The 24068-nt window shown below is 36.7% G+C and overlaps 1 protein-coding gene across 1 annotated transcript in view; it reads right to left on the reverse strand.

Annotated features, from left to right (window-relative positions):
* ANGPT1 (angiopoietin 1) overlaps positions 1-24068 on the reverse strand; it is a 152986-nt gene that overhangs the window by 44235 nt on the left and 84683 nt on the right. Inside the window, exons 5-6 of the mRNA XM_041412793.1 lie at positions 10235-10362; positions 4760-4861 (exon numbers count right to left, since the gene is read on the reverse strand). Coding sequence (XP_041268727.1) covers positions 4760-4861; positions 10235-10362 — 230 coding nt within the window. The remainder of the gene's footprint in view (positions 1-4759; positions 4862-10234; positions 10363-24068) is intronic.

The following is a 24068-nucleotide window of genomic DNA, read 5'->3' on the forward strand; positions in this document are numbered from 1 at the left end:
ACAGAACTTGAAACTTGAATTAAAACTTTCACAAGAGAAATTAAAATTTTAAGGCTTAAAGGCTTACAACAGATGGAGACCACAAAGTTAATTAGGAGGCCATATCCTAAAACAGAAGCTGAACAGTTTGCAAATACAAATTGAATGTAAGTAACATCTGGAAGTTTTCAGAAGGAACTGAACAGAGGCACTGAAAAATAAAGTCTTTATTGGAATGGTAGCTCTTATGTATAATTCAGGCTTGTAAGACTTACAAAGACTAGCAAGATGAAAACATGAGGTCACCAGCAACCTTACTGTCACAAACAAGAAGGTTGTAGGTCCTCTGTCCAAACTAGAGCTTACTCACAGAGGTGGACTGTGGGAAGTATATAAAAATGTGTAAAAACCATCGTGTCTAGAAGGAAATCAGAGACACAGAGTCCTAAGATGCTTTCAGCTGTCCTTTAAGTAAGCAGAAGATACAGATCACCAGACTTCTTATAATAGCTTAAATTTACTGAGGCTCAGAGGAAAGCCAGGCTATTCCAGATAACACAATGTAAATTCCCACAAGAATTGCATCCAAAAACACTTCCTGAGAAAGTTCTGGTGACTACCTCCGTGGTCTGGCTCTCAGCATGTGAAGAATTTAAGCCACAGAAGAACATAAATTATCCTGCTCTGGTGTCATACCATGTATGCACTATGGAGATAGCCATCAATTCGACCCAACAGCTTTACAGAGAAAAGAAAAAGAAGGAACTGCGACAGGAATGGAAGTGGTTTTGTAGACGCGCTCTTCAGGCACACACAAATGCTACTGATGACTTCTGAAACAATTGGCAGCAGACTTGTTGAACTGAACTGTTGTTGGACTCTTAGATATTAATCAGGAACATGAAATTAAAGGAATGTGGAATTTAGCACTGAACGTCATTCTTGCCTCAAAGAAACCAAAAGAAAAACAGCTGCTGGTCAGGAAGGTAGGAAGCAGTTGCCATATAGCTTAGAAATTCATCTTTGTGTGTACTATGTACAAGTGATCCTGATCTAGCTCATGACATGAATGATTAAAAGAAGTGATAAGTTTTTTTCATCAGAGAGTGGGAAGTAGCAATTAAGGCATAGAGTACAATTAAATACTGACATGCAAGAAAAAAAAAACTGGCTAGGAAAATGATTGCTGTGAGATGGCTAAGGGACATAATTTCAAATACCTATTGAGAGTTTTTCTCAAATGAGAGAAAGCAGGAAAATTTAAATGTCTGAGGAAACTCCCAACAGACTCAACCCCGAAGAAGGTCCCCTAGGAAACTCATAGTGAATGTTGGGCTATCAAATGTGGAATAAATTTAGAGGATTTCATGGGAATTATTAAACTAGACATGCTAGAAGGCTAGAGAATAGGGAATTCAATACTCCGTCACCTAATTTGGCAAAAGTGGAGACAGTCACTGGGAAAGGTGCATTCATCCAAGAACTGAAAACTGGAAAATGATCAAGAAGTCTCAACAGCCAAGTTAGCACATGAGCTAACCATTTACTCAGATTTGATTATTGCTAATAACTGCCTAATAAATGCCAAAAACTGTGTCTTGGACAGTGAGCTTGTAGAAAACCCCCTTCTAAATGGTCTTGGGTTTGCAGATGGCAAGCAATAATTTTTAAGTGATATTTCCCCTCTAGAGATCAAAACTCTTAGTAGTGTTTTACATTTACATTTTCTCAGGCAAGAAAATATAAAAAATACTTGACATTTGCTTCAGAGTGATCTCACCTTTTATTAAAGAAATTTTTTGTTATTCCACTTCGATTTTTTCTGATAAGCAACAAACAGTATGACGGAAAATCCATTGCAAAATGCAAAAGAACAGAGGTAGTAGGTATTGATAAGGAAAGGATGGAAGAACGAACTTATGGGGTTTTCTCTGAATTTAATCCAATTACTACTGAATGTACAAAACTCAAATGGTCCAAGAGATTTCTTGGTCAGAAATCAGTTCTTATAAGCAAAAGTAAAAATTACACTGCACACCATAAGACTAACAAGAAAATTGGAGGATACTGGGAACATATGACCCTAAGCAAGAAGATACATAACCAACCTTGCATGACAGTGAATCTGCAGAAAAGGTTATGCACTCATTAGCTGTCATTTTAGATACCAAAGAAAGTATTACTTTATTTTCCAGATTGGAGGCTGAATGCAAGTGGAAACAGAGGAAAAGAAAACAGGAGGAAAAATTAGCACTACTATTGCACTATAACTGACCGTGTGGAGTTGTATATTTCCTACTCAAAAGATTTATGTCTACTCTACCTATCAGTTAACCTTTTTACTGTATTGGTGTCCAGAACAGAACTGAAGTGCTTTCATGTAAGCTGAAAGCACCAGTGTGCAACTACATCAAAGACAAGGAGCCTCTCTGCTGTCAGTGACTCCTGTAACCTGGCAGTGCTGTCACCCTTGCAGAGACTGCTCTCTGTGCACCCTTCCCAAGTAAGCTGCTGTAAGGATCTGTTTAGAGCCAGAGCATATGCGCAGTGGCCTCCTAACACTGCAACAGCCAATAACTTGTGAGGCCTTTAGCAGCAGTGCAGGCTGGTGGCCTGAATTCCTGTCCAGCTCAGAAGCTGGCAAGTACTTGCTTGTAGCTTAAAAACTTCAACAGTTTTCCAGATTTGTTTCCAATAAGAACTAAATGCTCTGAAAATAAATGAAGCCTCAGAGACCTGTGGTTGCTGTTATTATATGATGATATTATTTCTGTTAGCTTTAGGACCCCAATGAGTTAAAGGCTCAAGAAGAATATCTTAACAAAATTGGAAATCTCTATCCGAATGATGGGCTGAGAAAACATGCATTAAGTTCAACTGCTCCAAGTAAGCCTAAGTGCCATTGGGTTCCCACACCACAATACCCAGCTTCCACTGGAAGAAACACCAGGCAGATGTGTCAGGAAGGAGAAGGGTTGTGGTCCAATACACACCACACACCCTCTCTGAAAAACGAAAGAATTTAGTGCTATTATTGGCTTGAAGCTCAGATGCTTTTAGGTATCACACAAATACACAGAGAGCTCACCAGCCTCTACCATTCTACATTCAACATTTGGCATTCTATGATAACCACAGAGGGGAGCCTATGATTGTTACTTGGTAAAACTGTTCATAGAAGCAGAGCAAGGCCAGAGTTTATGAAAGATCTTGTCCCCACACCTTGTTTCATGACATATAGGATAAACTGTCAATAAAAGTCCAAAAGAGATCCTTTTTATTTGGTAGAAGTAAGTGATCCCTCAGAATACTACATCATTCCTAAAGAGAAGCAAAATTAATTCAGACTGCTTGAACTAGACAAAACCAACAGAATCTAATAGTGTACAGATCCACACTGTTGTGAAGGAAAAGTGGAGGAAAATTATTAAGTGAAGGGATATATATATAAAAACCGGCCACATGGGAAAACTTTACAAAGGGCTGTATTTATTACACTGCCTAAGAAAATCTCAGGAGATAAAAGCTGAGAAAATCATTAATGTGATAGGTATAAATTTTAAAAAGTCCATATGTAATTTGTATGTTGCACATACAAATTCTGATTTCCTCACTAGTAAGACTGGTGGAATCTTCAAATTTTGGTTCCCCAAAATAATTTGATGGATTATATTTTATTTGATTCTGAACCAAAATTGAGTAAAACCATTTTCAAGCTTTCTGCTAAATTAAAACAATATCAATTTGAATAGAAATTTCCAATTATTTAACTCTATTAAAAATATTCTTTTCATTTTAACATCACTTTAGTTAATATATATTATGAAATAGATTACATCCTCTAGTTATCCATAAGAGCAGTAGTCTGACCCAGATAATTATTTATATTTTCAAGCAATATTGAAAATAAAACATCAATATAATCCAAAATTAGATTTTTGTTCAATAATGTGATATTATGTTTATTTCTGAAATGGTAAGTTCTACTACAGAACTTTTTCCCGTAGAAATTTTTATAGATTTTTAAATGCTTTTATTTTTAATCATTTAAATATTAGTATTTTTTGAAAACTATTAAAAAAACCCCTTTCCTCTGCCAGGCTAATAACACAGTGCTGAAAACTTTACTAGGAATGTCATTAAAATCCAAGCCAGTCCTCAGAGACTCAGATAATGGAGCTCCATCAGAAAGTTTGATCAGGCAAAGAATGAAAAAAAGTGACAAGTTATTTAGATTGGAGTAAATTTTTTTTGAGTTGGCAAGGGGAAAATAGCCTGCTTGAAGTCATGTCATCTTTAATTTGTTAAGTTATTTATTTTCTTGTAATCCTATTTGAAGTATCAACATTTCCAGTACATTAACTTGATTGGCAGAGGTGCTGTATGACTTGGGATAAACCCCAGTAAAAATTTTTATTCCTATCTGCTCCAAATTCTGAATGAGTTCCTCTCAGCTGAAAACATCCATGCCTTAGAAACATCATCATGTGCCTTTTACCTCTGAACATCACATCAAGTCAGGACTTCAGAGAGACACACAGCAGCGTTCTGCCCTCATCTCATTTTGATCTCAGTAACTGATCTGAGAGAAATAATACTCAACTAACTGAGTAAAAACTATTTTCAAAAGCAACAGACATGATGAAAGGCAGTTCATAAAAGACTGCAGGACCATACCACATCACTATAGGAGGAATTATCTGTTTAGGTCCATAAGAAGTAGTATTTGAAATATGACACTTGTACAAATTGTACAGCTATTGCACATTTTTCACCTCACCATTTTGTATTCTTTCCAGCTTTTCTGAAAATCCAGACTTCCATCTTCTCGGTGTTGTATAACTGTCCATCCTCCTCCAGCAATTTCCATATTACAAAAGACCTACAACAGTAAATAAAAAAGAAAAATTAAAAAACCCAAACAAAATATAAAACAAGTCTGCATTGAAATTCTGCATCTTAGGGGGAGAAAAGTATTTGTGAATAACACTATTAAGGAAGTGTGTTTTCCTATGCACTCATGCCCTGTTCCTCCAATGATTTCCTCAGTCATTTGGTGACAAACGGTTCTCTCCTTATGTTTAGTGTAACTCTCCCAGCAATGTCTCCTTTCAGTACATCACCAAGAATATCTCCCAGTCATCCCCTTCTACTTCAGCTTTCCTCTTCACATTCCTCCATGCTCTTTTTTTTATTTTCTATGCAGTGCCCCTGAAACCACTCCCTTCCTCTTAATAAACAAGAGTAATTCTTCCAGTGATAACAATGCTTCACATAGCTTTTAGCAGAGTGTCGTGTGGTCTTGGAGAGAATCTTGAGAATTCTTGCAGAAAACACTCATACTAAGAGTCTGAAATGTAGCACAGATGAGGTTATTCTGTTTTCCTTAGAAGTGTGATATTGCCTGCAGTGTTCCAGGCAGTGTCCCAAAATGGGACAGGTGACCTCAGAGCAAGCTGCCTTATATGACAGAGAATGTAGGTAGAAATAGGCTCAAGAGATGAGATCTGTGAGACAAGGTCAGAAGTTAAGATATATACTCAATATGTAAGATCATACCCTGTCACCATTGCGCTAAGAAAATTATAACCTAGATACTGAAGATTCTGTGTATAAAGGATAATGAAACAATTTGACAATTTGGTTGACACTTGATATTAGAATATTGTGTAAATTGAAATCTGTTACAAATCTTAAATAATCCATATAATAATAAAAATGGATATTAACTTTTATTCACTTAACTCTTTTTCATTATCCTTCCAAAATACAGAAGATACACTATGAAAAAATTAAACTACTGCTTGTGCACTTGTTTTTCTTGGTATGTGACAAGCAGTAATCATTTTTGTTCCTATTTTTGTAGGACACTTGATTTTAAGATCAAAGTCTCTTTGAGCTACTCATTGAAGCAAATTTTCCTAATTCCATTCCCCTGTACTTATCCATTCCATATTGACACTTCACCTATCGTAAATTTCATTTGTCTGTGCTTTTAAAAGCCGTATTCTGCCCTTTAAGTAAAAAGTCAGTATGTAAGAGTGTTGAAGAGGTTTAGCTTTTGGCACTCACAGCAGCAAAAGTCAATCCATTAAGTACCGGTTGGCAATTTAAAGCTTTATATTGCTTTGACAAATTGGAGGTTACTATTCAACACAGTTAAATAAAACTTTGTCCTGAAGTTGACTAGAGGACCATATTCTACCCTCAGGAAAAGCCATTCTAAATTTCTCCAACTCTAAGAACTGTCATAGTAACAATATGCAAGTGTTTTTGTTTTAATTTGCACCAGGCATGCCAAGTGAAGTCCCTGTGAAAGTGCAGGAAGGAAATAGAATACCAGGACAAACATGAACTTGATTCAGGGTAACCACAAGAAAACCCACAATTTTCTAGACAGATATTTTGGCCCTATTCCTTCTTTAGGGAAGCCACTGTGAGTCAAAACATTTATGTACAGGATTTAATGTCTTTAGTCTGATTTACGGTGAGAATTTCTAAAAGATGGATTTACTTTCCTTATGAGTAATTTCAAGATCCCATGAATCCCCTGCCAATTTTTAAAGCATTAAATCCTTGACTGTATTAAGATTACTCATTTTAAAGATGCATGCAAATTTTGGGATTTTCATACTATGATATAAGGAAATACCTATAAAAAGACTGAAGTTTTCTGAATAATATATCAAATTGAAAGAGAAAGCTGCACAGTGAAAAAAAGATTTGCCAGCAGCACCTTTTTCACTTGTCATCATTGTACGGTCTGGCACGTTCCACAGTGGTAGACACAAACACCTGCCCATATCACCAGGAGTTCTAAGGTGACTGTAGATGTTCCTGTGCATAGCTTTAGCCTTGTCTGTCCCAGAAAACATCAAGGCACTCAGCCATTTAGCACCACTTAATGTGTTCTGATACTTAACTGTCTATTAGAAAAGGATGAAAAAAGGTGACTGAATTTGTATGCATTGTAGTTTCTGATTTTATAATTAATAAAATAACCTGACTTAGAATAAAAGACATCCAAAATATTGCACTCTTGTTCTTCCTTAAATGCATGGGTAAAAATTCTCAAGCTCCTAAAAAGCAAATATGGCATTATTTCTACTTATTTTAGCTTTATGGAATAAATTATTAAAAATTTTATAAATAGCATTCAGATCTAAGCTCAATTTTAAAGTAAATGGAAGATGTGAAATTTCTATAAATTGCATTTTAAGTGCATGCACACTAAGACCCCACAACTCTACCTCACTGGCATGGAGCACCAAGCTGGAGACGACCTTTGAGATTCAGGGAATGTGTCTGTGCTATGCAAAAACAATGATGACAATTTGCACAGCACAGAGGGATAGCTCACATTTAATGGGTTAATATTCTGCCAGATATGCTCAGAGAGAGCATCAGCACAAATTTAGTGGGAAGTCCATAAGAAGAAAGTAAAGGGGGAGGAGTGAAGACCACAGCCACAGCAATTGCTTTGGCAGAACCATGAGGACACAGATGCAGGGAGCCCAGCAGCAGGGGTGGATAACATTACATTTTCAGCGTTGGTAGCAGCCACGTTTGTGGGGGCATTTGGGGAGAGAGGGGGTGAGCCAATACCTTGGTCTAAGGGCACATGCAGAGCTCCTGCTTGCAGTCAGACCAATCATACCTGGCCTTCCCTAAGGTGACTTGGTTCTTCCAACTCCAAAATGAGACTTCCTTACTTTCACTGTTCCCTTTTTCATCAGAAGCCTTGCTTCCCCTCTAGCTCACCCTAACTTTGCTGGGGACTGAGAGGATTTTTTTTGCCTTTTCTTTCCCTCAGAGTAATAATTTGTCCACATTATCAGGCACTGCACACATACACATCAGAATAAGCCAATTAATTAGCTCAATAGTTTAATTCTATCTTTTTCTCCTTCTATATAAAAATATGGAGTATTATTAAGATCCTTTTAAACAGTTACAAAACACTAATTTTGCTCGAGGCTTGAAGGCTAATGAACTATATTAATGAACTGTTGAAGTTAGGAACAAGAAACAAAAATTGCAGTCTAAAGCATGAGTGAGAATATAAAAATGAGGTATGTAAATGGTATGAAGGAAAATTTTTTTGTGAATATATGGATGTGAAACCAAAAAAACACCCAAACTGAGAGTAACATTTGTATATATGACAAAGGTATTTTCCATTGAATATCAGGATTCTAGTAAGTATCTTTTAGAAAATTTAAAAATAAATTAAGGTATATTTTGTAACCTGACGTACAAAATTGTTATGAATGAGATAGTTGCCTGTGACTATGAGTAATACAGAAGATAATAATATATCAGGGTTCTTAAGACATGCCAGAACTGTGCATTGCATTGTGGTAATCCAAATAACTAAGCTGGCCTTAAACAAGCAAGTCTGTCTCCATGGAGTACCTATCAGGATATTAGAGCAATCTGACTGTGTCTGCGTGGTGCTACCTCTGGGCTAATTAGTGCTGGCACAATGCTGCATTGATGTGATTTTGAAGCTATCTCAGCTAGAGTTAGCTCAGCTATCTGCACAGCACTACCTTACAGCTTGTTTAAATTACCTTAATGTCTAAAAAAAACACCTGTTAAAGCAATCACTCCTCACTTGACTAACATGAACATGCCTGGGCTCAGCTCTTGCTGTGTTATTGCTAGGGCAAGACAGAAATAGGTGTATCAGAAATACACCTATTTCCCCAACACACAGAAACACACATTCCTGCCTTTTCTTGCTAAAACAGAAACCCTCCAGGAAAACGAATGGCACCAGCTGAGTTGTGAAGCCTGTGTTGATTGATAGCACTGTCTGTAACGAGGGCTATAGTGGAAACACAAGATGGTTTCCATTGTGTCCTTATACTGCCAGTGAAGTGGGTTTGAGGTAAATGTACCAGAAGCATCAGTGTCACAGTGTTCCCAGGTAACCATTGTTTTTAATTGCAGTCCAGCTTCTGGTTATGGCTTATGAGCTTCAGTAAGGCTAAGAAAACTACTGCCAATTGGTACATGTAATTTGGACGTAGATGTTACATCTCTTTTTGAGTGGAGCAGCATCTGCAGAATTTTTTTTTATTACTCTTGTCCTGCTCAGTAATGCTTTCAGGGATCTCTGCCTTTTATGTCATGTCAATTATTTTCCCATTCACATTTACCAGAATCATGTTGATCTTGGCCCATAAAGCTCTCCCACCCCAATTCTACTTATGGCTTAATGAACTCTAATTCCTTGCTAAACTATAACATCCTGATGTTTACAGGTTTCCAAAGGCCTTTTGTAATACCAAACTCCACTTAGGAACAAGGTTAGCATATCTTAAAATGATCATAATATTACTGTAAACAACAACATTGGTAATATTTTTTACAGTATTTTTATGTTTGCAGGGTCACCATTTTACTGCAGTAAGAATAAATTCACCAGACAGAAGTGGTTCCCTCCCTCCTGTCTGGCCCACTTTATGGCCACCACTGCATTTCCCAGGTAATCAGCCCTTAGCCTTGGTGTCTGCTCCCAACAATGCTTCTCAGAGGGACAGCCAACATTCCCCCCGCAGACAAGCTGGGTTTAGGTCATCCTCTCATGTTCCTAACCTCAGTTCCTGACTCAGGTACCTTAACAACAAAAGCCTTGCAAAAAAATAATCTCTTATACAGACTAATGTTTCATTTGCATAAAAGAAACCCCCTCCCAAGTCTCCTTTTTTTGAGAAGGATGGGATTATACATGCTTCATAATTTCAAGCAGTGCTGGCACTCAGCATGTTGTGTTCTTTACAGCCAAACCTGATTTTCCATGTCCCCTACAAGTGAAGCAGAATTTTTTAAATCCTTATCTTTAACAACTACTCATTCTGCTCCTTCTTTTCTCCTGCTACCAGATAATCCCCAAGATCAGCTTCCTCATTATCACTCTTTACAAATTCACTTCGAAATTTTATTGCAGATTTATTTGCAGCCTTAGTCTGATTCAGCTGATCTTGCCAAGTGGGAGGAAGTGAGTCAACTACTGAGTGTACGTTGGAACTTAGGAAGGATTTTCTGTCAGCGGGAAAGAAGAATGTCTGGAATAATACAGTTAATAATTTTCTCAGCCTATTATACTTTTTAAAGACTAAATAGAAGACAAGCTTTTTATACCAGCACAATATTTTGTGGAATGATAACTCCAATAAAGACTCAAAACACTCCTTTCAGTTCAGAGCAATATCGTATTAACAAACAAGAAAATAAACCCAGTCTTTACCTTTTTAGGATCTGACACATTGTTAATATAAATAGTGTAGACCCCACTTTTGTTAACACCAGACTGGTATACATCTGCACAGTCTCTGAATGGCTTTTCTTCTTCCTTTTTTGCATTCTTTAGTAAAACTGCAAAACAAAAGACATGATAATATAAGTTACAACAACAGTCTTAAGCATTTCTGTATCTAGGAAGTCCACTTTTGCACACTGCATCCCATTTAAAGATGCACAGTAATAATTGTACAGTGTTTCTTACACAGCTCATTCATTTGGCAAATTCTAGTAAAGAGCTAGTACAAAGACTTTGGACAGATGGCAGAGTATGTACTAGGAGAAGTCGTGATACAAATAGCTAAGCAGAGCATCCTGTCTGCTGAGAGGTAACACAGCATGCTCCTTTGACTGCAAAGCTCTGTGCTCCTGCAGGTGTTGCCTCTGACTAAAACTGAACCTGGGAGGTTGTCAAAGAATGCCCCAGAGATGGCACATGAACGTGGAAAAATGTATTCAGTATTGTGATCTGACACAGATGCTCACCTAAGACAGCAATGCTGGAAGGAGAGAGTTTTGTGCTGTTCATGAAGTAATGACTTTTGAGCAGCATAGGAACTTGGGACAAGGCAGCTGCTTGCTTAATTTTGGGGTTTTTTTTTTGGTTTTTTTTTTTTTTTTTTTTTTTTTTTCTTTTTTTTTTTTTTTTTTTTTTGGGTTTGTTTTTTTTTTTTTTTTTTTTTTTTGCTTTCTTTTGTTTTGTTTTTTGTGGTTTGTTGTTTTGTTTTTTTTTTTTTTTGTAGAGAATAATTTAATTATTTTCATCTCTGCATTCATAAAGGTTAATAAATACAATAAAAGAAAAAGCAGTGCTACTGAGGTCAGGTGTCTAGAGGCAGATTTATAGAATTGATCTTGGCTCAGCACAGGGAAGCAGTTAATGTTATAACACCACTGCAGATCTTGATCCTGTATATTACAGACAGACCATATGTATATATATATGAGTCTGGGCTGAGAAATCAGGAGTGCAAAATGTTGAGAATCCCAATCTCGAACAACCAGGAAATTCCCTGTAGAAGGAGTAATATCTTAGAGTGTTCTTCACTTTCACAAAAAAAAGCAGCATGACCCCACACAATAGTGAAGGATATGATTTTATTCCAACAACACGTATTTTAAGCACATCAGTATTCCCAAGGAAATCCATCTGTCTACTCAGATTCTTAAAGGTAACCATGTCCTTAAGTGATGTGCAGGGTTTGGGCCAGCACTTTATTAATCCTTACAATAAGGATACAATATTTAAAGTCTTCCAGACACACTCATCCTCTGGTGAACGATATTTCTTTTCCATTTTTGGCTTGAAAGTGTGAATTATAGATACAAAAAGGGCTATATCTTATTCACTCTGAGTGAAATGGCCTCCACTGCAAAGCTGATGCTGATGTGCAACAGGGCAATTGCCTTGCACAGTATGTGGGACTACACGGGCCACAGGTGGCGAGAATAATGCCAAGGGCGTGCAGCTGGGAGTACTATCTTCCCTCTGAATCCCTCAGAGCAGTATTTTAGGATGGCAAATTCCTGCCAGAGCACTTGGTATTAATACTGTTTCACAGATGGGGAAATTGACGTAAAACAAGTTAAACATTTTACCTCAGTCATTCCACAAAAAGGTGAAAATAGAAGAATAGTGAGAAATCCAGTCTTAACTATACTGCTCTCCAGGTAGGTATTTTGCACAAAAAAATGATATTATTCTTTCCCTTTTATGTGTTTTACATTATTATTTTAAAATTTTATTTTAAGAAACAAAAATCCCTTGCTTCTCCCTTTCCATGTATTTGCTTCATGTTTATTATTATTATTATTCAACACTATCAACAAAAAAACCACCTAATTTATATATTTGCATATGAAATTCAATTAGGAAATCAACAGCTTTGAAACTTAGCCATTTTTGGAGAAGGTAGTGCTGGCAGTGCTGCAGATTACAGCCTTCCCTGTGAGACGGCAGGGAGTGAGGTCCTTAGCAAGGTGCACATCAATTGTGCACTCTCTCAAAAGTGACATTTTTTAGATAAGACACAGAATGGAGGCCCTCGTGATTTGTGTTAATTAAAGACTTCACGGTACTTTCTGTAAGCAGATGGTGCAAGTATCTGTGGCCAAAGTCCAACCTGAATAATTACTTGGGGCTGGAGCCAAAGCCTAGAGGAGTTAAAGAAAAGCCTCTCATTGATTTCAGAGGGCTTTAGAATAGAACCATTCTTTCTGGCCTGAATTTCACTAATGCTGTTGTTTCAACTGGAGACATCAGTCTCTCCTGTTTCAAAATTATATTAAGTGGTGCAGAGGCACTGCTCATTTCCTTCAGTCTTAAAACACTTATATTTTATTAGCTGTATGCAGCAAGATTATCTTACCTCTTACATGAGTGTTATACACACATCGAAAACCACTTGGAAATAACCATTAAGATTCAATAAAGGAAATTTGAATTTGGGTCCTTTCTAACTGAAACTTAGACAAAAGAAATCAAGAGTAGGTTTTAAAGTTTATATCATTAAAATTTTAAACAAGGTAAGATGTTAATATCAGAGCAAATAGCCTTGGTAACTTTCTAAAGAGATGAATCTCTAGGAATTGTCCTTAGAAATAAATTATCTTCTCATACTTAAAAACTAAAAGAAACACAATTACAGGGATGTTTGTGTGAGAGACGAAGTTGAGAAAGATAGATAAATGTTATAGATATGGTCATCTTTCCTCCTAGACAGCTGAGGTAGCTGAGATCACACAGAGAGCAAATATAATTTCCTAAAAGCTAAGCAATCCAATACCCATTTGGGGTTTTGTGCACCAGGGGTTTTATTCCACTGTAGCCAGGAGAAGATGGCTTTCCTTGGGTGCCTCTCACCCCTCTCTCAGGAGTTAGTGATCCCACTGGAAGAAAAGCCCAGCTCCTTCACAAGGACCTATACTATTACAGATTGCAGCACAGTATATTAAGCATGACTAGCCAAAGTTTAGGTTTTCTTAATACATCACACTGTAACTTGCACGAACAGCCCAAACTTGACAGAAAATTAATACTCAGGAATGTTACTGGTAATGTGCTTTTAGAATAAAATATGTTTTCTCTAAGGTTTGCTGTTGTTTTTCTAACTTAATATTCCATACAGTTTCCAAACTACTTTTATGTACTATAACTCTCGACTATTTTTTCTACAACATTACATAGACCTTGAATCCTTTATACATTAAGTAAAGACCCTGAATGATGTATTGGCTCACATATGGTAGATGTGTAAGTAATTTTTTTTAAAAGTAAGTTCAACTAAATTAGTTCTAAATCTAAATATGCAACCATTAAATTCCTTAGCTTCAAGATATTGACTTTACACAAACTTCTAATGTTAGTTTAGCTGTTTTCATATACAATGACAGAGTTTTATGTACCTCAAGAAAAAGATAAGTCTATGTGAAGCAAAGTAATATAATAATTTTTTAAAATGAATGCTTATTCAAGGTTTGGAACCTGGGAGGGCTTTCTGATTGCCTTCTCTGGATGAATAAACTGGTCATGCTTCTTTAAAGCAATGGTGCCTGTGTGGAAAGCCCTGCTTTTCTGAACAGAATGAGAACCAATAATAACTTTTTCACTGCGCTTCCAAAAGTCTTCTGGGTAATTTTTAGCCCAAAAACTTCCTCCTTGGGCTATACTATCTGTTTTCCCTACTTGGTGGCAATTATTTCTTTCAGTTATCAGTCCTTCAGCTGTTCCTTTTCCTCAGTTCCTGGATGGTGAGTGGAGCCCAGACAGTAGTGGAAGTGTCATCCATAACTGCCCAGGCCCTGTGGATGATGAACAGGAACCCAAATCAATGAGGTCTCTGTTAACCCATGGGCTGTGCAGCACCAGAGCTGAGCAGTGTCCTGTTGCACCTGCTCCCAGGATATTAACCCTCAGCAAGCAGAAAGCCAGGGTCAGCACCTGGGGCTGCAGCCCCTCCATTTTAGTAGAATGGATAACCTGTGCTTGCAAGTGAGAGCTCTCCAATATATAGGGATTTTTCCCAAATCAATAGTCAGGGAAATTTAACTGATTGATATTATGTGTGCCCAGTGTAGAGTGAGACTATTTTTTGCTGCTATTAGTTGTAAAATTAAATCAATAATTAATATTTCCTAATAGCTATCACAAATGGAGAATGTTGTCCTTTTTTTCCCAGGTTTAAAGAAATACCAACTGACCACTAAGAATAAGTAGCTTATGAAATATTTATTAATCTAGTATTCTCCTCTAGGTATATGACATTGAAATCCTACAATATCTGTTTCTCCCAGCTGTATGTAAATTATCTAATTTCATCTCAACCAGGAGAAAAAAATTGAAATAATCTACTTGATTTTTTTTAACTGATATTTCTGGTTGTTTTTGAGAAAATTAAGTTGTCTCATTGCTTTTCAAGTCTCCAGCAGATACCTGGTGAACAGCACAGCCTGTCTATAAGCAATAAAGAATGTTAAAATGCAGTTAATTATGTTGATTGAATCAATAAATCACAATCATGCTTCCTAAATTATTTGAGATCTGAGCTGCTATGTTTGTGAAATCAGTTGAGACTGAGTTAATCACTAGTCTCTTATGTTCTTTAGTGATACTGAAAATAAATGAAAAACAGCTATTTGTTTTTCTGCATGATGGTGACTTATTTGCACAGATATGCAGAGATTTCTTTAGTGTCTGAATGAATTATTATATTTTCATTGTTTCAATGTTCTATTTACAAAGATCTAATTTTCTTATAGACAGAAGTAACAAAAAGGCACTTTAAAGAAATCATTAATGCTTTTGAATTCTGAAAGGAAAAGTCTTTCTCCATATCTTATCGTCATGTATAATTGACCTAAATTTTAGCTGCACTATCAAAAGCATCTGAGGTTAAAATTATGTCCCATGTTGAGCAGCTCCTAAAAAAATCAAAAAGGAGAAAGTTGTAAATTGGTGGTTTTTACCTAAAGCTGCTACATTCCAGGATAGGGTCATACAGGGACTGCCAAATGATGGTTTCTGTCTAGATCCTGACTGCAAATAAATTTTGCCTTGATCTTGTCATTGTTCCAGACATATTGCGGGGAATCCTGCATTTCTGTAAATGACCCTCTGTCTCTGACCTCTTTCCCAGCCATTTGGGTGCAGCTGCTGTGGACCAACAAAATTCCAGTTACAATGGCAAATAATGCCTGGCTTGTGAAGAATCAAATCCAGAACAGTTTGTTAATGTTATCCAAAGGATGTTACTCAAACTGTTACCCAGTGAGGGGGCCTGGAACACTGCCCACACATGGATATATGTTCCCTGACCCAGCAACAGCAACCACAAACAAATCTGACAGAATAAGGTGAAGATTTTTTTTTGTTTTGGGGAGGAAAAACATCCAAAGACTTAAGTGCTGACTTACACGCAGAGGACAGTGCTGTTTCAGTGTCCCTGTCTCACATATACCAACCTCCACTTGAGAGCAAGTATTAAACTGCAACCTAATAGCTGACTGTGACACCCAATGTTGCCTGCAATAAGGCAATCCTGTGCCAACACCATTGTGTTGCAAATGTTACACAAAGCAGAAGAAAAAGCACAAACCTGAAGGCTGATTTAAGTTCAGGTAGGCTCTCCAGATAACTACAGTGATGCCTACAACCTGAAATGATAGTTGTGCAAGAGCACACTTGGGTCCCTCTTAAAATGGACTTGAAAGCATATTTTCATTCAAGTACATATTACACACTATCTGTTTTTCTTCCACAAAATATGTTTCTGGATTGTTAAAGCTACCACTGTCACTCAATATACCCAATGCAAAAAAAAATTAGAAAATTAAAATCCATTGAGATGTGTGTAATAAAAAAAAAATATTGCAGTCACTTATTCTTGATAAAATATTAGGAGTTTTTTATGCATCTAGCAAGTCAACTAAAAGTTTTAAATGTGAATCTATACGTAGTTACTAACAAATTCTGATTGTTATAAAGACAAACTATTACCACCTGATGCAAAACTTTCTCCAATGTCAACATTTTTTCCTACTTTATTAATTCTATGTTTTATCTTTATCTCCATAAAGTCTGAAAATCTTAAAAAAAAACCAAAACAATAATGGAGGGATATTAGTATGAAAGGTGCTTCTGTATGTCTTGGAGTCCAGCAGTCTTCTCAGATACGTCATTGTGCATGCTTGTGTACTCATGTTTATTTACTAGGGAAGCGAAAGGAAGTTTAGGACTGGAGTTTGGACAGGCATTTTCCTTTCAACAAAATATGCATTCACCAAAATGCTTTTAAATCTAATATTCCTTTGTGACATTGCTGTGAATCTGACAAAAAGACCAGGCCTTTGGCAACTTGGAAAGTTCATTTTGACATATTGGAATAAAATATTTCAGATCTGGGAATTATTGCTCCATAATCAAGTTTATAGATTATAAATTTGCAGATTCTAATGTATAAAACTGTATCGTTAAGGCCCCCCAAATGAAGTTAAAGGACTAAATATCCCAGGTTACTTTCCTGCTCCAGCCTCTCCAGTGTCCCATCTCCAGCATCAGCGTCCTAGAAGTCATGGGGCTTCCTCACTACTTTCAACCACCATCTTCAGTTTTTTTCTTCTTATACTCTCATAATTACATATTTTCTTTTTATATTCATTTCCTTTAGGACCTTTTTCCTCAGGAGGACACTAAGATTTTGCAAGAACTTGGCTAACACCTGGTGTGAAAAAAGAGTCTTCAATACGAACAGATGTTCAAAGCAGACAACTGGAGAGCAGGAACAGGACAGGAACAGGAAAGCATATCCAGGAATTACAGTATAGGTTCTTCCTCCACCAGATGAAATACCTGCATCTTTAATAGGTTTTCAAAGAGTTCTCTTCCATTAATTTCTCCAGTTAACTTTTTTGAAGCCACATTAATTTTCATCATTCAGCGTCCCATACCAAGTGTAATATGTAATTTAGATAATTTGTGCTTATGTAAAATATGATAGAAATATACATGATATAAGTTATAATGTTTGTAAGAAATATCCAAAAAAGTTACAAATCCATATGCTGGAGCCGAGGGATTACCTCATACCGAGAGATTGCCTCATGCCATTGCGAAACCACAGATGGCAGTGAGGTGAAGCCTAATTTGCAATGGAAAGAGCCTGGCTCTGGAGGAGATGAGTCCTTACTCAAGAACAGCCAGGGCGATGAATACTCAACTACTGGAGATCAAGATAGCAAGAGCCATCAGGGACTTTCATCCCAATTCCAGGTTCCCGTAATCCAACATCAGCATTCATCGTTTGCTGGGAACTACATTGTCCAGCCCAAAGCAGAGAAAGAAGACAACATGAATGGGTTGAACCATGAAAAGAACAAGAGAGACTCTGCCTCGGGCTAGTTAAAGTGTATAAAAGCTGCCAGGACCCACAAACTTCCGTGAACAGAGGGGGATCCGATGTGATATAGGTAGGACCAGCGTTCACCCAGCGCCGAACCCGGGCTCGATGCTGTCCCTTTAAATTGTGGCTATCGGAGACCGTATCACAGTTCCAAAATAAAATTTGTCTTTATTAATTATTATTTTGGCTTGATTGATTATTACCTATAACACAAGGAACTTCATACACATACCATGGGAAGGACAATTTCTCTTTTTTAGCTTTTAACAAGAGTGTTCCAAGTGGTGACACTGCATTCTCAGCTGAAAGTGTCAGTAAGTCTGCACCCATGCTCTACAAGCCACCTACCATTTCTATAGCAATCTCTTTCTACTGTGTCTTGCACCACCTGAAGTATCTGTCATAGGTTTAGTTAATGGTATTTCACATACTCAGTTGTCTGTCTCTGTAGATTTTTTTGTGTGCAATGTGGGTTCCAATATTTTATGCAGTATTTGAACACACCATGGATTATGTGATACATTTTTTTCCTGATTTCCTGTCTATTCCTTTGTAACAATTTAAAAAATAGTATTTTCATTTTTTAAATTAATGGGCCATTAACTGGTGAGTAACACCTCCTGCATCTTTCATTCAAGATCTTCCTGGGACCTTACCTTCAATTCATATGGGTGTTTTAGAAGGTGAAAGAAAATAGAACTCTAGAATTTCTTTCTTAGGCACATTCATTTGCTGAATGACGACAATAGAAAATGCTGGCTTTCATTAAAATGTTCAGACTCTATGACAGTATAAGCGTGTCTATAATACATGTGCACATTTTGGATGTCTAAGAGAAAACTTAGTCCTAACCCCAAACGTGGTGCAATCACAGAATGTCACTTACAGGAGCAGTGCTGGTCTGGCTGTATCTGCTGGCTGTGGACTGGTTCCATAGCCAGAGAACGAATCAGCTAATGAGAATCTTGCAGAACATGTTTTTCAGAAAAAGCAAAAGGGGGAGGCGAGGTTAGGGATTGTGTTTGGTTGCTTGGTTGTTTTGTTGTTTTGTTTCTTTGTTGGTTATGTTAGTTGTTTATTCTGCTGTAGCAGCTCAATGATCTTGATTCACCCTGTGACCCTACAGTCACTGGACTTGATGGAGAAGTGGAAGGATTTTGTTTCCAAGGAAAAATGACAAAAGCAAAAATAGTCCCTTTGCTCTCAAACTCTAAACCTTAATGGCCACATGCATCGTCGTCACTGCATGTGGGAGGCCCAAAGAGGTGTGTGAACCTCGCTTAAGTACAAACCAGAGCAACTACCAGGCCATGCTGAAATGCAATTAGCAGGGCTACAATGATTCTAACAGCCTAGGCATTGGTCCAGTACCAGATTTGTAAGGAGCACTAAGGTTCATTACATAGAAGAATTTGAGATCAATACTTTTAACATGGGGAGGAAAGAGAAAAGGTGTAGTCAATTAGATGTCTCAGGTTAACATTTATAGAAATGTTTTAGCAGCTAATAGAACATTACTTTGCCCTCCCACACAGCCTCTAAGAGTCTGCAGTAAGAAAGACAAACAATTGCATAGCGAGAGCACTCAAGCTATCCAACTGCTTATTAAATAAATCATTTAAAGCAGAATTTCCCTCCTGTTGGGCTGCAGGAATTAACTTGGTCTTGGAAAACGACATCAACGTAGAAGCTTTCACCCTCTCCAGGGCATAATTATTTAATACCTAATAAATTATCTACAGTTATCAAGTTTGTTTCCCAATAAATCCAGCCTTAGTGACTGGCAAGAACAATAATACTTCAAATCACTGTGCATTTGAAAGAAATCACTTAAGAATACCATAAAATGGTCCTCATTAGTGAGCTGCAATAGAATGCCTTATGGCCCATTTACAGAGAGATAAAGACACTTAATTATCCAGCTGCAATATAGTTCCGTAAGAGTTTCTGCTTGAGACAGCAATTTTGTGAGTAACTAGCTATTCACTGAGAGGAGAACTAAAGAATCCTTTCACTAACTGTACAAGGAGATTAAGTTGCTGGCATTGTTTAATAATTCTAGTGTCCATATTTCTTTAATTGATTTATATTTTTTCTGCTCAGACACCCTAATGTGCATTTGATGTTTCCATCTGAGCAATGGTATGCATACAAAGAAATTTTTTACTAACAAGCCTTTTGGGTGACACTGACATTGCTGTTAGTTGGTTTATATATTCTGATATTCTCTGTAATATCTTTGGTGTGAGTGAATAACACCAGTTCACAAAACTGAGTGAAGAGGGATTTGGCACTGACCTATACTGTAGGAATGAGGGTGGGTAATTGATTTTAATATCAACAATCCAGAATTTATATACACTTCCAGTTTAAAGTTTTCAGTACAAATAAATATTGATCTCCTGCTGTGATCATCAGAAGTTTGATAGGAATAAAATACTGAAATTCACAGTTCTGTTTTGAAGAATTTAAATATTTTTCCACTGACATAAATTTCAAATGCTGTACATTCATTTACTTATTTCAGAACTGAGCCTCTATTAAATTACAGCCTAAGTTGCTACAACCTAATATTTGTTGCACTTTGTTATAAAGGAGAACTTTGAAATTAAGGTATTTTTGCCTAAGCATGGTACGAAAATATTTTTATTTTTAAAACATGACGATTTGGAATTGATTTTTTTGAGTTTTAGAAAAAAACAACACAGCTAGTGATCATATAACTAAATAAACAACACTAACATCAACACTAAATATCAACCCTAACATTACTACTACATTGTAACCGATAATATGGAGCAAAAGGGCATTTGTAGTTGTAAGTCACCTCATCATGATAAAACCCACTTGGACAGAAGTGACTTCATTGATCTAAAAGAATTCCAGACCCAAACTCTGAAAATGTTAGGTGAGTCAGATAAGAATGACCCCAAAAAACTCCAATAGAACTTTCTGAACATGTCTGAGAATTGCATATCAACAAAGAGAGTCTTCGGCAAAAGCTGGAATTGTATAGCCCCTGAACAGAAAAAAAAGAAAACAAATGCTGTTGCTGATGCGTGGATTCAACTGAACATCTCCATGACAGCACAAAGTCAGAGAGCCTCTGCCTGCAGCCCTGCAGCACTCTCCAGTTCATTTGCTCAATAGGATCCAGCCACAGTAAGGGGACCCCTCTTCCCTGACACTGAGTGCAAAAGAAAGATTCAGTTTTTCTCCAGCTTTCAAAATATAAATAAGAGCAGATCACGTATTGGAATGTATCTTTGTAATAGTGAGCTTTGTGAAATGCCAGCAAACGTTTTCTGATAGTGATCTTCTGATCTCTTTTTAAACGAAAAGTATTTTTGTTATGCTTTAGAATATCTTTGTAAAAATGAAAACCTCATGCTCATAAAATCTCTAAAGATTGAGGAAGTAGAGAGAAACTGAGAAAATTGATTTTTTCCATAATCTTGAACCATAGCTAAAGTTATCTGCTTTGACATCTTTGGGGAAGTTAAAAAGTGTGGAACACCAGATGATTTCAGTGCATTAAACTGCATTTTGTTTAAAGTTTTGGTGTGGGCATTCTAACTTGTAAAATTCTGAGGTTTTTAATTAATTCTTAACAAAAATACATTTTTAAAATTAATTAGTATATTGAAAGCATCATGCTTTGCTCTTACACCACAGTATATTAGAACACATTGATTACTAAAATTCAGTTTCTGGTATAAAAAAAAAATCTGTCACTTCATGCATGAATTAATTTCTTAAATGATGTTTCAAGCACAATCCTGATCCACCTCAAGTCTACAGCTTTCAGCCAAAGCTGATCAGAATCTTCTGTGCACCTGGAGCAAAAGGTTCTTCTATGTTTTGAAAGAAAAATAATGAAGTGATTGATGTGACACACTCTAAGTTTCTGCCTCACCAGTTATGTCTCATCACATTGGAAAAAATCTTAATAATGTCAAGGATGAGGTACAAAGAGGAGGCATGGGCTTAAGGAATGAAATATTTATAGAGAAATGGTACAGAAAAAAACAAAATGTCACCTCAAAACATGTCTCAGATGACTACCAATATTATTCTTTCCAGGAGCAGAAGTAAAATTATCAAGACCTGTATCACAAAACCTTCTTCTACACTGCTAAAATCTAGTGGATTTAATATTTTCATTATTGTATTCCAATTTATGGCTGAATCAACATAATATAGAAAATATTTCTTATCAAACACTGTCAAAATAGTAATATTTAAAGATACAGTTCTCTTTGTCTGTCCTGTGTTCCCACCAGGATTTTTGGTTTGGTTTGGTTTTGGCTTTTTGTGGTTTTGGTTGATTTTTTGGGTTTTGTTTATTTAGGTTTGTTTTTTTTTTTTAATTTTGGGAGGTTGTTTGTTTTGTTTTGTTTTTTTTTTTTTTAATACTAGCCTGTATTATAAAAGGTGTCTTTGAAGTTTGTCTAATGAAGAAGGCCAGCATCACTTCTGAGGCAATTCTGCTTCTGTAAATGGAGTTTCCCCTGAGCCTGTAACCTTCAGGTCATTTCTTTGAAGTCCTCAGTCTATTCTGTCTCTTTTGACTTCAGAATAAATTTTTACATCACATCAACTTTGGACTAAGAAGTGGAATAGATAAATTACTTTTTAATTTTATTTAAAATAAATTAATTGCTATGCCTTTAAAAAGCATGAATTCCATTCAAATGAACTTTTGGACCTATTTACTTTTCCTATCCATATACTAGGAGACTTTCACCTTGCCTGAAATGCTAGACCCACTAACCATGTTGTTTACTTTATGAAGTCAATAGGTAAATTCTTAGCATATACATATATGATTTTGGTAAATTCTTAGCATATACATGTATGATTTTGAGAATTAAGGTTAGCATCTTGTCAGCATTCAAGAGGAACATAATTCTTCATTTCTCTTTTATTAAGAGGTCACAGAACCAGACATTCATAACAAAACTTTCTCCTTTGTTCCATTAGTTTTCTGAGGTAAGTAAGTTTAGGCCAAACATTGTAACAAGGTATATTATTATGCAGTCTGGAAAACAGCCAAAGAAAAAACTAATAGGACAACAAAAATAAATTTATGGTTCAATATGCTTTCCCACTGAATTTTACATTTACATCTTGTGGGTAGGACTGCCTAGGCAGTCGCCACAATTTATGCAAATTATTTTTAAGACAATAGAAATTCAATGCGTTTTCTTATACTGAATAAAAGACAATGTATTTTTGATCAGGCACCTTTTGTGACATTGGCTTGAATCATAATTACCCAGTGGACCAATATATTTTCTAAAGTAATTGGTTTGAACTTTCATACACATCTTTGTAGTAGCTATTGCTTAACATAGTTTGTAGTATATGCCTTGTTTTGGGATGGAGGAGTTTTTTGACTGATATTCATGTGACTGTCTACTTTAGCACTACATATCCTCTCCATAAATAATTTTTCTCATGTGGTGTGGGATCTCAGCACATCACTGTGGACATGCAGAGACACCAGGGGAGCCCCGGGGAGGCTCGGAAACCCTGGAATGCTGCCAAAAGGGTTTGGTGGTTGGATTTCGATCCATCAAAAGGAGAAGAACCTGTGAAGGAGGAAATGAGAGCTTCTTGGGTGTGAATGGTACATTTATGGAAGGAAATATAAATTTTAGAAAAATAGGTACAGGGGGGTCATGAAGGCAAGATGGAGGATTCAGGGCATGGTCCTGTGTTCTTCTTTCTTCTTCATGTCTTCCATTTTGTGTGGTGATGTTGGCACTTGGGGATTGGTTCATGGTGAAGGCACACTTGTCTATAAGGGTGAATAGTACTGGGAAATAAAGGTAAATATGTCACACGTAATTTTTACTATAAAAGACACAGCCGCCCTGTGGGCGGGGGAGAGTGCACTTGACTGTCCTGCTGAGCGGACCTCGGCTGGGCAGAGAGAAAAACTTTGTAGATAAGAGATAATAAACAGAACTGAAGACCGAAAATCTAAGAGTCCAGACTCATCCTTCGCAATCGCGGCCGCCCAGAACCACCTTTCCCTGTGTCGGGGCAGAGACACATAACAGCGGACCCCGACAATGTGGCAGTTTAGAAAGTACTTCACAGTACTCTTTAGTGTGGTACAGATGTGTTTGACAGTGACAGCAATGTACTTTATAAATAACACTCTAGAAAAATAATACTCTAAGTAGCACGAGAAAAGACCACTTTAAAAAAAGCAATAAACACAAAACTGTCTATGACCTTTTCTAAGAATAATTTGATTTCTATCCACCTATAATTTGATCTTGTTATTTGCTAAAGGTGCAGCACTTATAGTCTTGGATATAATCATACAATATCTCTGTGCTTAATCAGGCCTTCACTTCTATTTTATTTCCT

The sequence above is a fragment of the Onychostruthus taczanowskii genome, unplaced genomic scaffold, assembly GCF_017590055.1.
Source record: "Onychostruthus taczanowskii isolate IOZ18803 unplaced genomic scaffold, ASM1759005v1 scaffold4, whole genome shotgun sequence".
Classification (NCBI taxonomy): Eukaryota; Metazoa; Chordata; class Aves; order Passeriformes; family Passeridae; genus Onychostruthus; species Onychostruthus taczanowskii.